General features: G+C 39.4%; 1 protein-coding gene across 3 annotated transcripts in view; it reads left to right on the forward strand.

Moving 5' to 3' along the window:
• Nucleotides 1–21,825, forward strand: part of chrm3a (cholinergic receptor, muscarinic 3a) — a 248,839-nt gene that overhangs the window by 100,658 nt on the left and 126,356 nt on the right. For all 3 annotated transcript variants that reach the window (XM_051722724.1, XM_051722722.1, XM_051722725.1), the window contains one exon: nucleotides 10,805–10,931. In XM_051722724.1, the coding sequence (XP_051578684.1) occupies nucleotides 10,848–10,931 (84 nt within the window). In that variant the 5' untranslated portion in view covers nucleotides 10,805–10,847. The remainder of the gene's footprint in view (nucleotides 1–10,804; nucleotides 10,932–21,825) is intronic.

Genomic DNA, 21,825 nt, shown 5'->3' on the forward strand with positions numbered 1-21,825 from the left:
ATTACCCTGATCTGATTGCTCATACAAGTCAAGTGAGTTAAATTCTTTAATTCACACAACATCAAATTCCACCATGATTGTTGTGTTTTTTTAGTTATGAATGGCATGGTGAGCATCCGAAGAACATACATTTTCACCCGTGACGTGAGCCCTGTTTAATTTGGCTAAAGCTCTGGGTTGTGAAGGGTTCAGGAAAATGTGCTTTAAGAACCAAAAAAGGCCAGAGACGGGTCCATTTTGAATCCAAAGGTGACTGAACAATTGATAAATCCCAGTAGGCCTCGGCACACACAGCCACTGGCAAATCATAAGGCACTTGGGATCTCTCAACTTCAATGGATGATTATACCTGCTTTTTTTTTTTTTTTCGTTTTTTTTTTTCCAGACCAGAAATACTACCAAAATTGCACTGTAAAATATTGCCAGGATGTTACGAGATCTAACAGTAATTTCTTACAATAAAATACTGTAATCAGAATTCTATTGTGAAATCAATTCAGGCTAGGTCATTTTATGTCATTACACAACAAACATTCACAACCATTTGAATGTATTATATGTGATCTCTTAAGCATTGCAAATCGTAATCTTGTTTGTTAATGTTAATAATCAAATTTATTATAAAGTGAGAATGATATACAGAATGGAACAAAATGCAGGGGTCTCAAGTTACATTACAATTACTGTACCATTTTTGATCTTTTGTTCTATACATTCAAAAGAAAATAGCAATATAAAAATGGGAATGGTACATTTAAGCCTAGCCAGGTTTAAATGATAACCTACATCTTAATTCTGGAAACTTCACATCACATTAAAGATGTAGTGATGTTTTAGACAAAGCCTTGTCCTCATTACTGTTGTTATGAAAGGATATTTACCAAGTTTTGACAAGATTTAGAAATGCATTTTGATGGAACATACTAGATTTGTGAAAAAAATCTCCATGTGGGCTTTGTGTTCATATATGTGCGGTTTATTTTTATTTTTAAGAGAACAGGTGGATTCTGTCCCTTTTAACAGGGGTTTTCCTGCATTGAAGAGCAAATTCAATTATATTCATCTTGTGTTCTGTGCTGTATAAGCGCTAAATGTGCTTTAAATCTCAAATGTGCATCTGTGCGGCGCGATTGAAGCCTGGTTTCAAGTGAGTGTCACGCGAGCCATTACAGAATCACTCACGCCAATGATCTTAGCCATCCCTGGAGCATGCAGATGTGTGCTCTTCAACCGGACTTCCCTTGATATGAGATAGCTCAAAGCCTATCACTCACACGACTCAATCAGGCTTCTTTTGATACTGCGACGTAAACCACAAAACTTATGTGACCCATTTGAGTTCTACTGGGAAGTTTTTTGCTTTAAAGCACAATGGAGGAAGTCAAACATCTCAAACAGCTAGACAACCCCGACATTCTATCCACCACTAATGTGGAAAACAGCAACAACACTGTGCCATGCATCAAAATAAAGGGTGTTTAAGTACATGTCATCACCCTTACTACAATGTATTATGGTAAACTGTAACATACATTTTATATTACATTATCTTTCATGGAAAAACTATGAGACTTGAGATTTTTTTATTATTTATATTTTTTATTTTATTTTACTTTTATTTTATGTCTTATCCAAGATCTTACCTGTGGTTTTTGGCATTAAAAATGGCACAGTGAAAGAACTATGGTAAACATAAGGGCATAAGTAGACATAAGCAGATTAAGGGGCTTTAAAGTCTGGGCTTCCATGAATCGTGAACAAATTATGAGCAAAGTTGTCCTCCTGTGTAATTTCTTTTCTGTACTAATGAGGTTTGATTTGATATTAGGAAACAAACTGGCCATGGTTGCCTTCAGATATTCATAGTGTTGACTTGTTTGTAATATCTTTTAATAATATCAGAATTAATATATCTTAAGAGTAGGGAAAAACATTTTCACTAAAATCACAGTCTCATCTCAGTAAGTTGCTATATTCAGGAACAGTCAGAATATTATAACTAGAACTACCCTACTACCTAGAAATAAGGTGTTAATTAAATTAAGATAGTTTAGTTTGATTTCCCATAGCATCTTGAAGTAAAAAATTAATAATAATAATCAAAAACCTGTAGAATTCAAAATGTTCCAGATTCTTAGATGATCAAAAATAACTTGTATACCCAATGTATACATGCTACTACATAATTATGTTAAATATTAAATTAATTGCAGTTATGTAATAAACCTGCTTAATGCGCATGCCACCACCAAAGACCATTTTTGACCAAGGAAAAACCCTTCTTTAAGTCTGTGTTTATGAATGTATTTTGCTCTATCAGAAACCTTTTACTTCACACAAACTTAAAATCATCTCCTCATCTACCACACAGAGTGACATACTGTACTGTACTGTTTACTTGAAATATTTAGTATCAGATAACAATATAGTGTACATCACTGTCTATAATATATACTATATATCACTGTGCATATGGAGCAGATTGATTACAGCAATAATGTACAGCTGAAGTCAGAAGTTTACATACACTTTGGTTGAAGTAATTAAAACTCACTTTTTAACCACTCTCAGATTTCATATTAGCAAACTATAGTTTTGCCAAGTCGTTTAAGACATCTACTTTGTGCATGACACGAGTAATTTTTCCAACAATTGTTAACAGACAGATCGTTTCACTTTTAATTGACTATATCACAATTCCAGTGGGTCAGAAGTTTACATACACTAAGTTAACTGTGTATTTAAGCAGCTTGGAAAATTCCAGAAAATGATGTTAAGCCTTTAGACAATTAGCTAATTAGCTTCTTATATGAGGTGCACTGAATTGGAGGTGTACCTGTGGATGCATTTTAAGGCCTACCTTCAAACTCAGTGCCTCTTTGCTTGACATCATGGGAAAATCAAAAGAAATCAGGCAAGACCTCAGAAAAAAAACTGTGGACCTCCACAAGTCTGGTTCATCATTGGGAGCAATTTCCAAAGCTTGAAGGTACCACGTTCATCTGTACAAACAGTAGTACGCAAGTATAAACACCATGGGATCATGCAGCCATCATACCGCTCAGGAAGGAGATGCATTCTGTCTCCTAGAGATGAACGTAGTTTGGTGCGAAAAGTGCAAATCAATCCCAGAACAACAGCAAAGGACCTTGTGAAAATGCTGGAGGAAAAAGATAGACAACTATCTAAATCCACAGTAAAACGAGTCCTAAATCGACATAACCTGAAAGGCTAATTTTCAAGCAAGGAAGAAGCCAATGCTCCAGAACCGCCATAAAAAATCCAGACTACAGTTTGAAAGTGCACATGGGGACAAAGATCTTACTTTTTGGAGAAATTTCCTCTGGTCTGATGAAACAAAAATGGAACTTTATGGCCATAATGACCATCGTTATGTTTGGAGGAAAAAAGGTGAGGCTTGCAAGCCGAAGAACACCATCCCAACCGTGTTGTGAGGGTGCTTTGCTGCAGGAGGGACTGGTGCACTTCACAAAATAGATGGCATCATGAGGAAGGAAAATTGTATGGATATATTGAAGCAACATCTCAAGACATCAGCCATGAAGTTAAAACTAAAAGCTCAGTCGCAAATGGGTCTTCCAAATGGACAGTGACCCCAAGCATACCTCCAAAGTTGTGGCAAAATGGCTTAAGGACAACAAAGTCAAGGTATTGAAGTGGCCATCACAAAGCCCTGACCTCAATCTGATAGATAATTTGTGGGCAGAACTGAAAAAGCATGTGTGAGCAAGGAGGCCTACAAACCTGACTCCAGTTTTGTCTGGAGGAATGGGCCAAAATTCTTGAGCGGTTGTGTTTCACTGAGCTGAATTCCTCCGCCGATCCATTCACCTCTACAAACTGCTGGATTTACAGCGCATTACAGCGGCTTCTCCGCCTCTGCACCGGTGGAGTGCAGAGAATGCCCCTGGGTGCTTCGGCAGTCTAAAAGAGTATATTCTTCCTCTGAGAGAGTATATTTTCCTCTAAAAGGGTAGCACTCATGGGGAGTGTCTTTTTAAAGATGCCTTTCCGTTTGTGTGTTCTTCTTGGTTGCGGTCATTACCTGGAGACTCAGACTCAGCGCAGCCACGGGTTTGGGGCTCGAGCCCCCTCAATGTGGCGCCTTTGCAAGGTTTTACAATCTCTGGGTTGAGCCGGTCTCGTCCCGTGTGTTGTCAGGTACGAGCAGGTAAGTTGCGGGACAGCTGGCCGGGTGTACTGCTTGCGTATGGAGCCTTTCCCCTCCCGGAGGTGAAGACGTGCGCTTTTCACCCCCAGTCGTGTTCCTGAAGTCATGGACCCTGGATGTCCTTCCTCTTTAGCCCTGTAGCAGGCGAGTTTGCGGAGAAACTCATTGCCAGCCCAGTACGTGTGCTAACTTGGCCTTGTACTGGGGTAGGTGCTCTACATGCACTGGTTACCCATTGGTAACCCCGTGTGACATATCTTCCATGAGACGGTTCCCCCGTTGGTGAACCCACGTCTTCCTTGGGCAGAGGCCCCTCTGCCCCCGGCTGAAATGGCCAGGACCTTGTTTCGGTCCTCAGCACAAAACCTGAATGAGTGGTTGCGAGCCAGCTCCTTTTATACCCGTATGTCTGGGGGAGTGGCATGCAAATTCCACTCGCCAATTCCCACTGGCCTTTTCTCAAAGATCAGAGGTGTTTGGGGCTCCCAAGAGTGACCCCTAGTGTCACTACATCGACACAATGCCTTGTTCCCTCCATCAGGGAACGGAGGTTACGAAAGTAACCAAGACGTTTTCTGGGTTTATATCCTAAAAGGTAGTGAGAGTATAATCTGTGTTCAGGTAGAATGATGAAATTCATTCTTTTGCCCCTTGATCAACTCATGTGTTCCCTCTTGCACATTGTTCAGTAAATTCAGTAGATTTATTACATCTGAGGCTGAGCAAATTTCACACTTGACAAAAGCAGTGGTCTAGAGACTCGATTAGGGATGGTAATTGAAACGGGTTAATATTCAGAACTGATTACATAAAAAAGATTAAAAAAAAAAGAAAAGAGTGGTTTATACCGGGGGTGTCTAAACTTTTTCTATTGGGGCCAGATGCAGAAAAAATATGGTGTTGCAAAAAAGGGCTAGCTGCAGCTAGATTGCCACTATTGCATCATCTTTATTGTATGCTAATTATTATGTGAGTTTTAATTTGTGTTAATAAAGGATAATTCTCTCACCAAGAACACTTGTATTGGTCATAGGTCTATAATTTTTTTTTATGATAATATACTGGTTAAGAAACACCACCTGTATACTTCAGATTAAGAAGGCCTACTTACAGTTGTGCTCAGAAGTTTGCATACCCTTGGAGAATTGGTAATATATGTACCATTTTTAAAGAAAACATGAGTGAGCAGGCAAAACACATTTATTTCTTATGGGATTCATATTCAACTGTAGGTTATAACAGAATGGCACAATCATAAAACAAAACATGGCAACAAAGAAAAAAATGAAATGACCCCTGTTCAAAAGTCTGCATACCCTTATTTCTTAATACTATGTATTGCCCCCTTTAGCATCAATGACAGTGTGTAGTCTTTGGTAATAGTTGTCTATGAGGCCCCAAATTCTTGCAAGTGGTATAGCTGCCCATTTGTCTTGGCAAAATGCCTCCAGGTCATGCAAAGCATTTGGTCGTCTTGCATGAACCGCACGTTTGAGATCTCCCCAGAGTGGCTCGATGATATTAAAGTCAGGAGACTGTGATGGCCACTCTAGAACCTTCACCTTTTTCTGCTGTAACCACTGGAGGGTCAACTTGGCCTTGTGCTTAGGGTCATTGTCGTGCTGGAAAGTCCAAGAGCGTCCCGTGTGCAGCTTTCGTGCAGAAGAATGCAAGTTGTCTGCCAGTATTTTCTGATAACATGCTGCATTCATCTTGCCATCAATTTTCACAAGATTCCCTGTGCCTTTGGAGCTCACACACCCCCAAAACATCAGTGAGCCACCAGCATGCTTCACAGTGGGGATGGTATTCTTTTCACTATAGGCCTTGTTGACCCCTCTCCAAACATAGCGATTATGGTTGTGACCATTAAAGCTCCAAATAGAAGTCACCAAAATAGACTCACTGCCAGAAGCTGTGAGGCGTCAAGGTGTTGTTTGGCATATTGTAACTGGGCTTTTTTGTGGCATTGCTGCAGTAAAGGTTTCTTTCTGGCAACTCGACCATGCAGCTCATTTTTGTTCAAGTATCGTCATATTGTGCTCCTTGAAACAACCACACCATCTTTTTCCAGAGCAGCCTGTATTTCTCCTGAGGTTACCTGTGGGTTTTTCTTTGTATCCCGAACAATTCCTCTGGGAGTTGTGGCTGAAATCTTTCTTGGTCTACCTGACCTTGACTTGGTATCAAGAGATCCCCAAATTTTCCACTTCTTAATAAAAGATTGAACAGTACTGACTGGCATTTTCAAGGATTTGGATATCTTTTTATATCCTTTTCCATCTTTATAAAGTTCCATTACCTTGTTACGCAGGTCTTTTGACAGTTCTTTTCTGCTCCCCATGGCTTAGTATCTAGCCTGCTCAGTGCATCCACGTGAGAGCTAACAAACTCATTGACTATTTATACACAGACACTAATTGCAATTAAAAAGCCACAGGTGTGGGAAATTAACCTTTAAATGCCATTTAAACCTGTGTGTGTCACCTTGTGTGTCTGTAACAAGGCCAAACATTCAAGGGTATGTAAACTTTTGATCATGGCCATTTGGGTGATTTCTGTTATCATTATGATTTAAAAAGGAGCCAAACAACTATGTGATTATAAATGGCTTCATATGATCACTATCCTTAAAATACTTTTTTTGCATCATCAGTCATATTTTCAAAATCATTGCCAAAATTTCACAATTTCTGCCAGGGTATGCAAACTTTCGAGCACAACTGTACACATTGTTTATTATGTTTATAATGTTCCATTCAGAAAGTAGCTGTTTGTGTACAAAATGTAATCTTTTTGCCATTTCTAAATCACATTTAATAAGCTTTCACTGAGAATGAATATTCATGCTGGATTCTGGATTCAAGACTGACTCATTTACCACACGTTCTGTTAAGTCAAAGAATATTTGTTTTATGAATGTTCTTGAATGGTCCTTTGAAAGTTGAAATAATTACTAACAGCTTGTATAAGTACATTTTAATATTGAAAAATTTGAAAAAGACAAAGTTCTTTGGTCTTAACAAGTTAAACTCTATGATGCAGTATACAATCGTGTAACTGCCGAGACAGCAGTCAGCCCGCCCCCGCTGTCCCTTTATACAGCATTCAGCAAATCATTATTTAAGGCACATCATAATCAATTCAGTTTTTAGGCATTAATAAGACAGCCACATGTGACTCTGTAAGATAAGAGCGTACTGCACGCCTTTTTCCATAGCGGGTGCTTCTGTCAATATAGATGGACTGTCTTTGTTGGGTTGTATAAATAATTAGTCCTTTTTGAGCTCTGTGGTGGTCTATTGTTTGGCTCAGTCAGAGTCTTAAGCAAGAGGAAGATACTCATACATTTAAGACTTTATAGCTGATATATTCTTTCTCTCTCTCTGTTTTTCCTCATTCTCTTCCTTTATTATTATAACCCAATTAATTGTTAATGAACTCTCATTAACAACACCTCTATTATCCTATTCTTCAGGGCCATTGTGCTCTGTTGATTTCAGACCACATATCCTGAATCCCATGTCCTATTCACTTAGTTGGATAGTAACACAGAAAGAAAATGGAAATTATATCTAGATAATTGTAAAAAATTGCATATCTGCAAACCATCTTTGTTGAGAAATATATTTTTACATCATAAAGTGGATATTATATGAATAATCACACTTCAGGCATGTGTGTTGCATGTATCGATTACCTGCTTAGATAAGTGTTTTCCCATTTGTTAATTCCATTTTAATTAATATTCTTTAATAAAAACGAATTATACTCCCTTCACTTTTGACCACAGAGATACTACCACCTAATGAGCTGCAATTCTCTGTCTGACATTGAAAAGCATATTAGATTTCCTTAAGCCCCTTTTATCAGACCTTGCATTGAGATAGAGCCTGGTGAATTCATACATTGAAAGAACTGGTTCCTGATGGGAATAATAGTGTTCCAGTTCCTAATCCCAACGCTGGGATTACAGTCCTTTGTAGAAACTTTTTGATTTAAAGTCTGGTCCACATTGTAGCTTTTTCTGGCCAAGAACCACTCAATTAGACAGGAACAGTGTCTGATGGACATGTAAAGTGACCAACCACAGATACCTAATTAATCTTGTTTACATGCAATTAAGTGTCTCAAACAAAACTCTTGGATATCTTTAAAAGATTCAGTGCTATAAACCTGGCAAGCTTTGCCAAATCAGAAGCTGCGTCCAAATATGCATACTTCCCTACTATACAGGATGCCAGTGGAGAAGTATGTCCCATTCCTCAGTATTCATAAGTAAAAAACGTAATCAAGAAATACCCGGATGACCTGCTATTTCTGGCGAGATGGACTGGACACTTTACTTTCTAGTAATCCCACGGGAGCTGAGGAGATGTTACGTTCAAACGCTGGATTAAAAAAAAAAAAAAACGGCAGAGAACCCGCGAGTTGGGCAAGTCTTTTTACCTGTAAGTGCTATATATAGCAAGAAAGTTTTTCCTTGTGCTTAAATGGTGCTTGTTTAACAAAACCAGCATAGATTACTTTCGTTGTTGCTGTTATTATGTCATATATTTGGGTCAAGGGATAATGCCTGCATTCCCAGATAAAGTATCTAAATATCGATACAATACATTGTCATGATCTCCTTGCTGATGCGCATATCGATGCAGTTTCGTACTTATTGATATTATGTAGCACATTGAAAGTTTGATGGTATCCTATCACGTGATACAAGTTGGCTGTATAAATCACCTGAGCAGTAGTAGACCACCACATTTAAATTGAACGAGAGACTCTTGCTACCGCCGGCAAAACTAAAATCTAAAATATATGTGTATTTTGACTTTTTGCCTAAACCCGGTAGTTGGGAGTGAGACATGACTTACGCAATGTCCAAATACTGCAAAACTAAAGTACTGCATAACACAACGAACCTCCATCTACCAGTACATACCTTATGTCAAGATAAAGCTGGCAATATGCACTTATTTTACTCCCAATCTTACAGTTCAATAAATATCCTTTAGTTTTAAACATTGCTCACCAACATCTACTCAGTTTACTCAAATAAATACATGACTTGTATTACACATAGATAACTAATATTGGCATTAATGTATATTCATGCTGTTCCAGAGGGGAACTCAGGGCTCCAGAAAAAAGAAAAGAAAAAAAGACTTAGGAGCCATTGGCTCCTAAACTGAAACATTAGGGAGCCAAATGGCTGTTTTTAGTCACCAAATCACAGAACTGATCTATTTAGATTGCTGTTCAGAAGCAAGATAGAAAGCCGAAGAAAAGGAAGACAGCTGATAACCCATTAATCGGAGGTTTAGTAAACAGTATATATAGTTGAGAAGGTAAGTTTGCATCCCCTTTTGTCTCATAAATGTTCACACCCCTTTCATAATTTATACAAATATGAGAGATAAAAGAGTTTTTTTATTTATTACTACTCTTCAGAATCTACATTACAGATATTTACAGGAAGTATAGTATGCATATAGTAGTGTGTTGTTTTCTTGAGCATCAATGAATGTTTGCACCTTGTGTAATAGTTATGTACAAGTCCCTCAATTGTCCTAAATGTCAAAAGCTTGATCTCATATATATATATATATATATATATACTTTTAAAAACTGCGTTTGATATTAAGCCAGAATATAGTAAGGACAAAATAATTAAAAAATCAGAAAGAATAAAATCCCAATAAAAGTAATTTACTTTTGGTAACAGAATTATTTATTTTGCTTTTCTTATCTTTATGGACCTTACTGTGTTTTGAATGGTGCAAAATGTTTGTACAGTTATACAGTTAACTGTAAACAGCTGTTATACTAAATTATGCTAGAAACATTAAGTTCAAAATAAACAAGTATCACAATAATTATCATATCGTGGCCTCTGTATCGTGATGTGTATCGTATCGTGATGTTGTTGGTGATACCCAACCCTACTGGTTTCCGGTAGTAGAAATCAAAGAATTTTTCTCCATAGGTGAATAGATTTTTAATGATACTCTTTGGAGCTGATTGATGTGGTTGATGACTTGGAGATTTTACGATATCCTTATGGGAAAAAAAAAATGAATTGGGAAAAGTACTTCTAGTACCCAGACGGCTGAAAAAAACAAAAAAAAACAGGCTGGCACTGTTGCACTCTGTATGCATCAGACAGTCTGTGAATAGTCCAAGACTAGGATCAAAGTGACTTCAAGTGTAACATAGCTGATCGTAGAGGCCTTTTAGAACAACAAACATGGCTTATGTGTATTCAGAGCATTGTCACACGAAGGCAAATGTTTTAGTGTTCTTTCAAGCTGCTCTGAGACACTGTAGCCTTCCATTTGTTCCAGAGCTTCAGTGGTTAAAAGATTAAATGGAATAGCACCCTGTGACATATTTATTTATAAACTGTGCAATTAGTTTCAAATGTGTTGCAATTTTGAATCTCAGGAATTCATGTAAAGTGTTGAGGGAATGATAGTTAAACACTTTTATCACTTCTTTGTATGACTGTTCAGAAATCTAAATTGAATTATACACATGTTGATGACAATTTCTAAATACAGATTAGACAGAATAAACAGTCAGTCTGACAATGTGTGTTTGTTTGTGTGCCTGTAGGTTTGGTGTATTACTATATTAACCTGGCTGATGTCCTGTTTCCATGCCAACTGGAGCCTCAGGTAAAGGCACACCTGAATCCTCCTGTCAGAAGGTGAACTCTCCAAACCAAGCCAAACTCTACAGGGTAAGTGACCAGAATTAATGACTTCATGCAGCACTGTTGAAATGTAGCTATTTTTTTGTTCCTTACATTATTTCCTTTAAGCCATGCAAAACCTTCTTATATTATGAAACTACAGTATATGCAAGTCTTTTCAAATTATACTGAAATAAATGTAACAGGGAAGAATGAAACTACAAAGTCCAAGCAGGCTATGCCAGCTCTGACACTTGTCTCGGTTCTGGCAACCCGCTTTGCAGTGATTATTACGAAAAGGGCATTAAAGGTCATATAGGTTTGATTGAAGGAAATGTCAGCGAGAGAGACTTTTTGTAGAATAACTCAATCTTTTAGGTCTTTTAAACTTGGTTTGATGCCTCCTTTGTGTCTTTACCTTTGATTTTATGTGGAAAATGTATTAATTTTGTCAAATTTACTCATTATTAATCCACATACCACAAAAAGTATTTGGACTACATATATAAAAATGTATAACAAAATAACAAACCAAGTGGTATTTATCTTAAAGGTGCTGTAAACAATTTCAGTAGTCATTGTGCTTACTTCCACCAAGCTTAAGATGTAGTCACACGAGACTTTGAACATGAGAAATTACTAAGGACACCACAACAATGCAAACCATGCAGCTTTGAAGTTTGTTTTCTTTGTATTGAGCCAAGCGGTCAATCTGTGATGTTCAGATCCTCTGTTGGTCAAAGATCTTTTCACTCTATATTTTGTTGCTGGTCCAAAAGATTTGTGGGCCCACCGTACCTGGGCTTGTGTCCATCTGTTTCTTATACCTGATTCTGAAGTGCTCCGGTAAAGCAGACGGTCATGCTAATGAGTTCAAATCCACAACAGTGATTGATTTCCCTCTGTCAGAAAGGTCTCTTTCTCTCTCTGCGTGGGTGTGCTGGTTAGCAGCTTGACACTGAAATCTTTTGAGCTTAATTATGGTCCAGTCACACCGGGAGAAGGAAGCATTTCAATCTCTGCATTATCATTGAATACAAACATCAAAATCGACCAATCATTAACACCATCTGAGCTGCATGACTTTACATAGAGATACTTATGTATGTGAGATATCAGGAATAGATGACATTTATGATTTTATAGATGAATATGGATCCCGGACTCCCATGAGACTTAAGGGGGTTTAATCAAAATACTTGAAACATAAAACAAGATTATAATTGTCTTCTTTTTCAAATTATTGCCCTGACACGATGCAACACTGTTTATTATCTTTCCCAGTTTTCAGAAGTAATGAAAATTAGATTTTTTCAGTCTGAAAATTCTAAACATATTCAAGTGCGCAACACGCTGTTTTCTAAAGGAATTTACACTGTCAGAGTGGATCCTCATTTTCACCTTGCAATAATGGTAAGATATAATTCTTCTTTGATTTATGATTGCTGGTACACCTAATTTACTAACATTAAATCACAGTTTATTTTAGAACGGACATTTGCTCGGTTAATTAATATGCACACAGTTTATATGCATGTAATCTTAGTATTTATCTAATGCAACACCATCAGGCACTTTATTTTTATTTTTTTTATTTATTATTTTTGTTTTACTATACCAAATATGGAAAGATTGAAAAAGTTGGAAAAGCAGTGTGATACACTCAAATCAGTAACCCAGCACTTTTTGTAAACAGGAGTCACTGAGAGGCAAAAACAGGTTTACTTCCTGTCATTATTTTCAGTCTCTCCCTGAAGGTGGAGAGTAAGAAAGATATTAGGTTGTATTAGGCAGACATTATGTTGATTTATTTTTGGTTGGTTAGCTGCTGCCTGTTTTCCTGATCAGCTTTTAGATGTTTGTGCAACATGTTTAGGGTGTAAAATAACACTTTCTGAATATTTCTGATCCTCTTCTTGTGACCCCGTGCAAAAACCAATCAGTTTATTTTGCTCCTCTTGGTTAGATCCAAATCCTTTCGAGAGGCTGTGTTATGTACACATTTGATTTGGATGAATTGTTTTTTATGAATTTAAATGGCCAGGGCAGTCTGTGTATTCACAGGCAAATCAGAGGTCTGTCTAAACACATTTAGTGGTAAGTCACTCACACAGAAATTAAATGCAAGTAAGGCAGAGTGTGAATATATTTATAAACATTTCATTGAGGTTCTATTGAAAATGGTGGAAGTTGAAAATCTGTTTTGGTTTTCCATGTTTGTAAGTAGGATCGATATACAGCCTTCTACATTGCGAGTAAATCACTCGCATGTGTGACCAAATGTCACGCTGACTAAAAATGTCTGTTATTAGCCACTGGCTATTAAATATTTAGATTTCACTCACCAGTGATTGAGTTGATTAGTGGCAAAGAAGAACTTTAGCACAAGATCCTGCTGTGTCTCACGAGCGTGCACTCTAAGTCACACGCTGACACTGTCTCTATCGCGTCTTTAGCGAGGAAACTTCATAACTCTGGAGGACAGAACACTGTTAAATTGAGGCAGCCACCTCACAAACTGAAGCACATAGCTGCTCAACTCTGCTCAGTACTCAGCTGGAAACCCCAGCTATTGGGCAAAGGGGTTCTTCTGTGACTATCAATGCTGGTACACTGCCCACCACGAGGGCGGTGACCTGTACGACTTTGTCAGTTAGAGCTATTGGGCATCGTGCAACCACAACGAGGGCTCATTTTCTCTGGGGCATGGCAATCTTCTGGCACACCCTCAATGGCAGTACAACAGATGCAAGACTGGAATCATATTCAAGTCATTGTGTTGCAACATGGAAGTCTTCTGGCAAGCTGTTAACAATAGTAAAAACAGGGCAAAACTGTCCTGTGTCACAGAGGAGGTGTCACGCTCTTGTTCCCGCTCACTATGGCAGTGCAAGTGAGAAGCGAATTCCTGACAAATTTAGTCAGGGATGTCACTCCACAGGCCGCCCATAGACCTGCTAATTTCCTAGGCAGAGACCTTGGTGTCCGGAGCACCAATTTGTGCCACAGTGCATTTAACAAGCACCGCAAAGGCGGCAGCGCCAGAGACCTGGACTCTCACTGAATAGGGAAAATGTCAAGTCATAATAAGCTATTTGTGCACCTCTGGTAAGAACGGCACCAGAGCGGAAACTGAATGAGAAACTACAAACAACGCAGTCTCAGAGGCCGCTTTGTCCTGTTTTCCTGCCCTGGGGTGTTGGTGGGATAGGTGGAGTATGGTAAGCACCTGAGTGCATAAAATCCTCACTAATGAAAACCCAGTGACGAAATATCCCTGACATCACCACCGCCGAACATGAACAAAAGCAGCACGCGGAAGCGAGCCGCAAATTGCCACGGGCGCACTGAACAGGCGAAGCAGCTTAAGATGGAGAAGAAAGACGCAGGCTAAACCTGGTTACAAATCATCAACAAATTCTCCATGCTCTTTATCCCGTCTTCACTAGATATAGGTAGGAGATGTGACTGGCATCAGCTATCTCAGAAAGCTGTGAGTGAAATGCTTTGTGTCATGGGCTCGCTAAGAACACAATCAATCTCAATGAGTGCTGCATGCCTGAAAGGGATAAGCATTAGCAACATACTACCCCCCTCATAATCTCCGCCAAACATGATCATATCATGCGCACCAGTGCACAGATCATCTCAGCTGTACTTGACAGACAAAGACACTTTAGATGGAGAAGTAGAGAGACGTCTATATTCCGATCTTGCAGGCCTCCGTCGAGCAGGAGTATGGTGGGAGGAGAGGGGAGTAGCTTCTGCTTTCAGAATGAAAGCGAGCCGAGAGAGAAGCATTTTGAGTTTTATGCGCTTACAATAAATGTAATCTATCTCAACGAGCATGGGCATCAGCGTAGGTTCAGCCCAGACAATAACAGTGCTCATACTGAAAGGGCGAAACCGTTTGATATGGAGAGAGGAGGCACACAATGCTGGGTCAGCGACAAATACTCCTCAAATCTCTGCACTCGATTCCCTGTCCTCGTGCACTGCCCTTATGTGATTACTTGGAAGCAGCAAAAAGGAGTATAGCGGGCAGAGAGGGGAATGACTTCAGCTTTCAGAATGAAAGTGAACCGAGATCAAAGCGTCTTGAGATTAATGTGTTCACAGTGAACACAACCAGCCTCAACGAGTGCCACTATATAAAACATTGCTCATGCACATCAGACAGAGGGACATATTCGTTGTCATGTGCTTGTTTAAACATTGCAAAATGTAATCTTTAAAAAGACATTAAGCACAAGGCTCTTTTGATTTCTGTCACTGAAATAAACACACAATACAACACAATGCAAAATATAAAGCACGGAAGTGTTAAAGGGATACACTGTTCATTCGACAGTACATCACTTGCAGCAGGACAAAGCACATCAGAAGTTAATGGTGCCTCATCACTGCTGCCTTTAATACTGAGCGCTGCTGTACTCAGGAGACTCTTTCTACATGCATTCACAATGGTTGCAGGTCCAGGTAGAGTGCGAGTAACCTCATCACTGTAGTCACAGGTGCAGGAAGATTGCGGGTAACTGCGTCTGTGTCAACAGAACTAACCGCCTGACCCGTCCCCCAGACTGAAAGCACGCATCACGACCGACAGGCCAGGATATCAGGCCGTCATGCCCCTGGCTCTTTGCTGGCTGCTGATACTAATTTGATACTGATACAACCTTCACTGAGCCCCTCACCGCAAAGAAACCACGAATACTTTGTCATGGTGCAAATTATGGGGGGTCTCAGAACTCACACAGAGCTGAATAAAATTCAGTCAACATTAGTAAATGCATTAATTGGGTTAAAAAAAAATAACACATTAAACAATCACAAGTGTTAACAGATTAATTTCAACAGCTCTAAAAACAGGTAAATAAATATTGCTGTTTATTAATATTGGTGTATTGGTATAATATAAACACAAATGATTAAATCGTCTTCATTTTGTTATTTAAGTGAAAAGTGGTGGATGTAACGAACTCAGACTGGAGGTCGGGTTAGAATCCATTTTGCAGAAGAGTTTAATGAACAAATCCAAATCAGAAGGCTCAAACGTGGTGCAACAGGCAAACAATCCAATAAGGTCAACAATACAGAAATGGGTAATCCAGAAACGTGAATCCAATAAACAGGTAGAAGATCAGAAGGAGAATACACTTGATAAGGCATGTGAACTGACAATACTTCGTAATATGGGAGTGTGAATGCATGGCTTATATACAAGGCAAACAGGAAGTGACATGGCAGGAACTGATGTGGCAGGAAACAGGAAGTGACAGTTCAGAATTCAGATGAGGGCTCCCTCTGGTGGACAGGAGACCGCTCAGACGTTACGGTGGAAAACATGACCTGATTTTAACAATATTTTACTATATTTTACTTCCAAAATAATTAATTGGCATGATTGTGTTTACATACAATATTTCCAAAGCATCAATACACACAACAAAAGCAGTGATGAGGAAAATAATAATAATAATAATAATAATAATAATAATAATAAAAACAGTAACCAATAATGTAATATATATATATATATATATATATATATATATATATATATATATATATATATATATATATATATATAGGGTGCCAGTAACACACACACACACACACACACACACACACACAAAAAAGAGAGAAAATAACAGCAATCTACTTATTGCATTAAATACTTTGTATTCACTAAGCAACAGTGGATGTTTGGTCTAAATTTTAGTTCCTCTGATTAAAAAATAATAATAAAAGTTTTTCAAGATATTGCAGGTTTTTTATTTTATTTTTTAGATTGCCCACCTCTACCTGGTCTAAGGTACTCTTCTATTTTACCAAATGCATTGATTTTGTCGCAGTGTTTTTAGAATTCTGTTTGTTTGTTCTTCTACCTCACTTTGAGTCTCTTTTCATCTTTGTCTTATCTTGTATATTGTCCACTCTGTGCTGAGATACAGCCCTAGCTTTCTGCAAAGTTGTCCATGCTTCAAACAGATAAGACTGACATGTATTGGGTTTTCGGTTGGATTAAGGAGTCAGCACAGAGCGCAGTTTAAAGGCAGTGTAAGTTGGGTTCTCTTTTGCCTCTAGTCACTGACAGCACAGGGGGAGAAGTCCCTGTATTGCTCCTCATATCCGAAATGAAGTTCTGCTATCTGAGCGTGGACTCATTTGATATGCACAGGCCTCCCCTGCACCTGTCTGGGTGCTCCAGGTGTGTGTGAGTATGTGTGTGTGCGAGTGATTCCATCCTCTATCAGGGATTAATTAACACTCTAAAAGGGGAAGCCTGGAGGGAGAGTGTCCAGCGGAGAGAGGGAAAGATGGATTGCAAATTGCAATAGAGCAAAAAAGAAAGAGGTCAGTGAGCCATTGATGGGTGAGCATGTCTGAGATGAGTTTTAATTGGCCGCTTGTATAGGCTGCAGGGTATTGTACCTGCCTGTCACACTAACATACTCACCGTAGAATAAAGTCTGTGTGTGTGTGTGTGTGTGTGTGCATGGGAATGTGTCTGTGTGTGTGTGTGTTTGAGCATGCTTCTTGTCTGTCTGTGGGCATATTACCTGACACATGAAAGTGAACTTAGAAAGTATAATTGTAAGTGAAAGTGTACGTTTTGTAGTTTTTGAATCGTTAATTTTGAAAGCTGTTTGTTTGATTTGCCAATGTTCATGGTCTGCTTATCAGATAAAAAGCAAATGTCATGCACATTGTTTATTATTCATTAAGTTCCAAAACCTAGGGGGCTGCCTCAATAGCTAATGCCTACTTATGCAGTTACCATCTAAAGCCCCATTCGCACCATCAGCTACTTTTTTGCTGCATCTCTGTACTGTTGGTCAGACCAATTGGCGTTCCTACCTCTGGTTCTTCTAACCTTCTTGGTAGGCTTTACAACTGACCATAAAATGGCAAAATCGTAATAAATTGTAAGAGTTTGCTCATACAGAAACGGACGACATTTACAGCCATAGAGAAAAAATAAACAAACCAATGAACAACATTATTACAATTTTTCCTAAGGTTAATCCCTAACCAAAACATTAACCTAACCACAAATTTAATAGGAAATTCCATGTGTACCACAGAAGAAAGAAAAGTCAGAGTTTGGAACAAGATGAGGGAAGCACATTATAGGTTATTTACATACATGAGTCATATGTATTGCATAAATATTGAATGAGAATATTTGTTCAGATATTGCCTTAAATTGTATTATCTTAAAATAAAGTTTATGATAGGAAGCTAGCTAAAATTTGATGTCAGTATTGTAGTGTTGGGTTCGAGTCCTCCTTAGTCGAGTCTGGGTCAAGTCCGAGTCTTTAAGCAATTAGGTCTGAGTCGATTCCAAAAGGGTCCGGGTAGGACTCAAGACTGAGTCCATAACAGGCCAAGTCTGAGTCTGAATGAATATGTTCATGAATCTGAATTAAAATTGGAACCATAATCTCAACATCAATATTTTAAGTTTATTTTAAGCTTGCTTCACAACTAAGAAAAACAATTTGTCAATACAAATGCAACAAAAAACACCTCTGTTACATATATACATTTTGTGATTAGTATCCTGCTGAACAAACTTCAAATTGTTTCAGAATGAAAGCATATGCTTTAGGTGTATGAAGACAAAACTGTCCTTCAATACATTTCTTATTGTGTTCTGTTGACATTTAAATTATTTGTTGCTTTTTCCCCTCCACTCAAACATAGAGTAAAGAAAGTGAAAGCTGCGTTAGTCATTACATCCAGAGTTATTATTATTTTGAATTTTAATTTAGTTTTTATTTCTACTTCATTTTCAATTTGTCCATTCAATTTAGTTTAGTTTTATCTAAAATTATGGGTGAAATACATTTAATGTAATTAATTAAATATTAAATAATATTAAAACATTTAATAATTCCCATAAAATTAAATACAACAGCATAAAATATAAACAGAATGGATCAGATACCATTAAAAGTTTATTTTTATACTACTACACTCCACACTTTTCAGTCCTACTGCTGTGCCCAGGTGTAGTGTACTTCCTTAAAGTCAAGATCAAATCTCCTTGGGCTGACATTTTGTATTAGTGTATTTATATTTAGTGTGGATAATAGGTGAATAGAGACTTGTGTTCTTCATTGTATTTCCTGACTTTTTTGCCATTGAAATGCAAGTGCCAGCTTTACAGGTAACACACAGAGGTTGCGCTACAAATATGTGACGGACTGAGTTGTAGTACAATTTCCATCATGGTCTATTTCATTCATCATATTCGTTTAAATATCCCTGATACATACTAAATTAGATTTGTCTCGATATAGTCAACATTTTCAGTAAGAAATTACTTTGCGTAGGAAGCGTGAGTTCAACAGGTGTTGGGGAACGTACTTTTAAAAGTTTACTTACGTTATTGATGTTTCTGGATGACAGTGAAAGAGCACGTCTGGCGATCTCTTTCTCACACACACATACAGCACACGCACATGGGTGAGAGAGAGTTAAAAAAGTACTTTGAAAGAGTGCGCTGCCACTCTCAGCCAGAATAATCACATGTAAGGACATATACGCGTGAAAACTGATGCTCAGTATCAAATACACTGAATTTATAATAGTACTAACTGTAGAGAGCACATCAATATGAAGACAAAAAGCTAAATCCTGGACATTTAGAGGCAATTTTGAAATCCCGGCCAGATGCTTTTTTCAGGTCTGAAAAAGAGGACATGTCCGGGAAAAAGAGGATGAATGGTCACCCTATGTTATGTTATTTATTTATTTATTTATTTATTTTTTTATCCCCTTTTCTCCCAATTTGGAATGCCCAATTCCCACTACTTAGTAGGTCTTCGTGGTGGCACGGTTACTCACCTCAATCCAGGTGGTGGAGGACAAGTCTCAGCTGCCTCCGCTTCTGAGACAGTCAATCCACGCATCTTATCACGTGGCTTATTGTACATGACACCGTGGAGACTGCATGTGGAGGCTCATGTTACTCTCCACGATCCATGCACAACTTACCACACACCCCATAGAGAGCGAGAACCACTAATCGCAACAACGAGGAGGTTACCCTACAATGTGACTCTACCCTCCCTTGCAACCGGGCCAATTTGGTTGCTTAGGAGACCTGGCTGGAGTCACTCAGTACACCCTGGATTCGAACTCGTGACTCCAGGGGTGGTAGTCAGCAGCAATACTTGCTGAGCTATCCAGGCCCCTATGTTATTTTTTTGTTTGTTTGTTTTTCATTGCATCACAAATGCCATGGACTCCGCTAGACTCAGAAAAAAATCCTGAGTCCGAAAGGCTCGAGTCCGAGTCAAGTCCTTGTAAAAATGCATCCGAGTCCGTGACAAGTCCAAGTCCATTAAAACTGGACTTGTGACTCAGACTTGAGTCTGAGTCCAAACTTGAGTACCCCAACTCTGCTGTATTGTTTTTCAGGGGTGTAAAAAGTACTTTTTATATTTAAGAGAAAGTATGGATACTGAGTGAAAATGTGTTTAAATTAAAATTCCAAATATCTAGTCAAAAACATACTTGAGTGAAAGTAAAAAAAGCATTCACATTAATAAAAAAGTAAAAAGTAGAATGAAATCAAGAGAGGAGATTGTGTGAGAGAGGATTTTGTTAAATTGGATTGGTTTGTTAAGTCGCCTTTATACTGTCTTTGACGACTGTCATATATCTCCCCCAGTGGTATTCGCAACCTGGTCAAAGAATCATGTTACAATAACTACATTTTTGCAAAATTATTTTTGAACACTAGAGGTACTAAAACAACAATGACTTTTATCCCCTTTCACACAAATCACAAGTAAAATGGCATATTATCAGTTCATAAACACCAAATTTTCGCTCTGTTTCTTACACAATGATATCTTATGACATATAAACACTTTTACAACCACACATCCAACATGCAAGCAGAGATGAGGTATCCTCCGTGGAAGCCCAGCTGACACACAGCAAACTGGAAGGCAACCACACACCCAACACACGGGCAACCAACAAATACACGAGACAGGACTAACTTGGCAGAGAGAGTGAGGAGAGTGCATGGCGGTAACTTGCGCACAGCGGTCACTAACAACCAGACAGGGCAGAGGCAGGGTCTGGCAGCCTGGGAGGCAGCTCAGAGCAGAGGGGACAGGGAGCTGGACAACAGACACTGGACAGGGTTCAGGAGGGAACGGTTTAGGGGTGGAGCCGTGGACAGCTCAGGCGTGGGCACTGGTCGCAGCTGGAGAATGGCCTCCATGGTTGTGAGCACAGGTAGTGACAGGGAAACAGCTTCCGTAGCTGTGAGCACAGGCAGTGACTAGGGAACAGCTTCCTCTGCTGTGAGCACTGGCAGTGACAGGGGAACAGCCTCCATGGCTGCGAAGACCGACATGGACTGGGGAACAGCCTCTGTGGCTGTGACCATAGGCAGTGACCGGGGAACAGCTTCTGTGGCTGTGAGGACAGGCAGTGACAGGGGAGCAGCCTCCGTGGCTGTGAGCACAGGCAGTGGCTGAGAAACAGCTTCCTCAGCTATGAGCACTGGCAGTGACAGGGAAACTCAGGAACGGCCTCAGTGACCGTGAGTGCTGGCAGTGGCAGGAGAGTGACCCTTGTGGCTGTGGGCACTGGCAGTGGCAGGGGAGTGGCCCTCGTGGCTGTGGGCACTGACAGCAGCAGGGGAGCGGCCCTCGTGGCCGCGGGCACTGACAGCAGCAGGGAAGCGGCCCTCGTGGCCGTGGGCGCTGGCAGAGGCAGGGAAACAACCTCAGTGGCCGTGGACGCTGGCAGCAGCAGGGGAACGGCCTCTGATGCTGTCAGCGACTGAGGAACAGGCACCTGGCTCCTCCTCCACCTTCTCTGGGCGGTGATAAGTACGTGACACTGCAGCTAAGAATGATACGCAACAAGCACGCCCATTGCCCCCGTGACGGTAACCCAATGAATTTGC

This window comes from Myxocyprinus asiaticus, chromosome 17 (genome assembly GCF_019703515.2).
Source record: "Myxocyprinus asiaticus isolate MX2 ecotype Aquarium Trade chromosome 17, UBuf_Myxa_2, whole genome shotgun sequence".
Lineage (NCBI taxonomy): Eukaryota > Metazoa > Chordata > Actinopteri > Cypriniformes > Catostomidae > Myxocyprinus > Myxocyprinus asiaticus.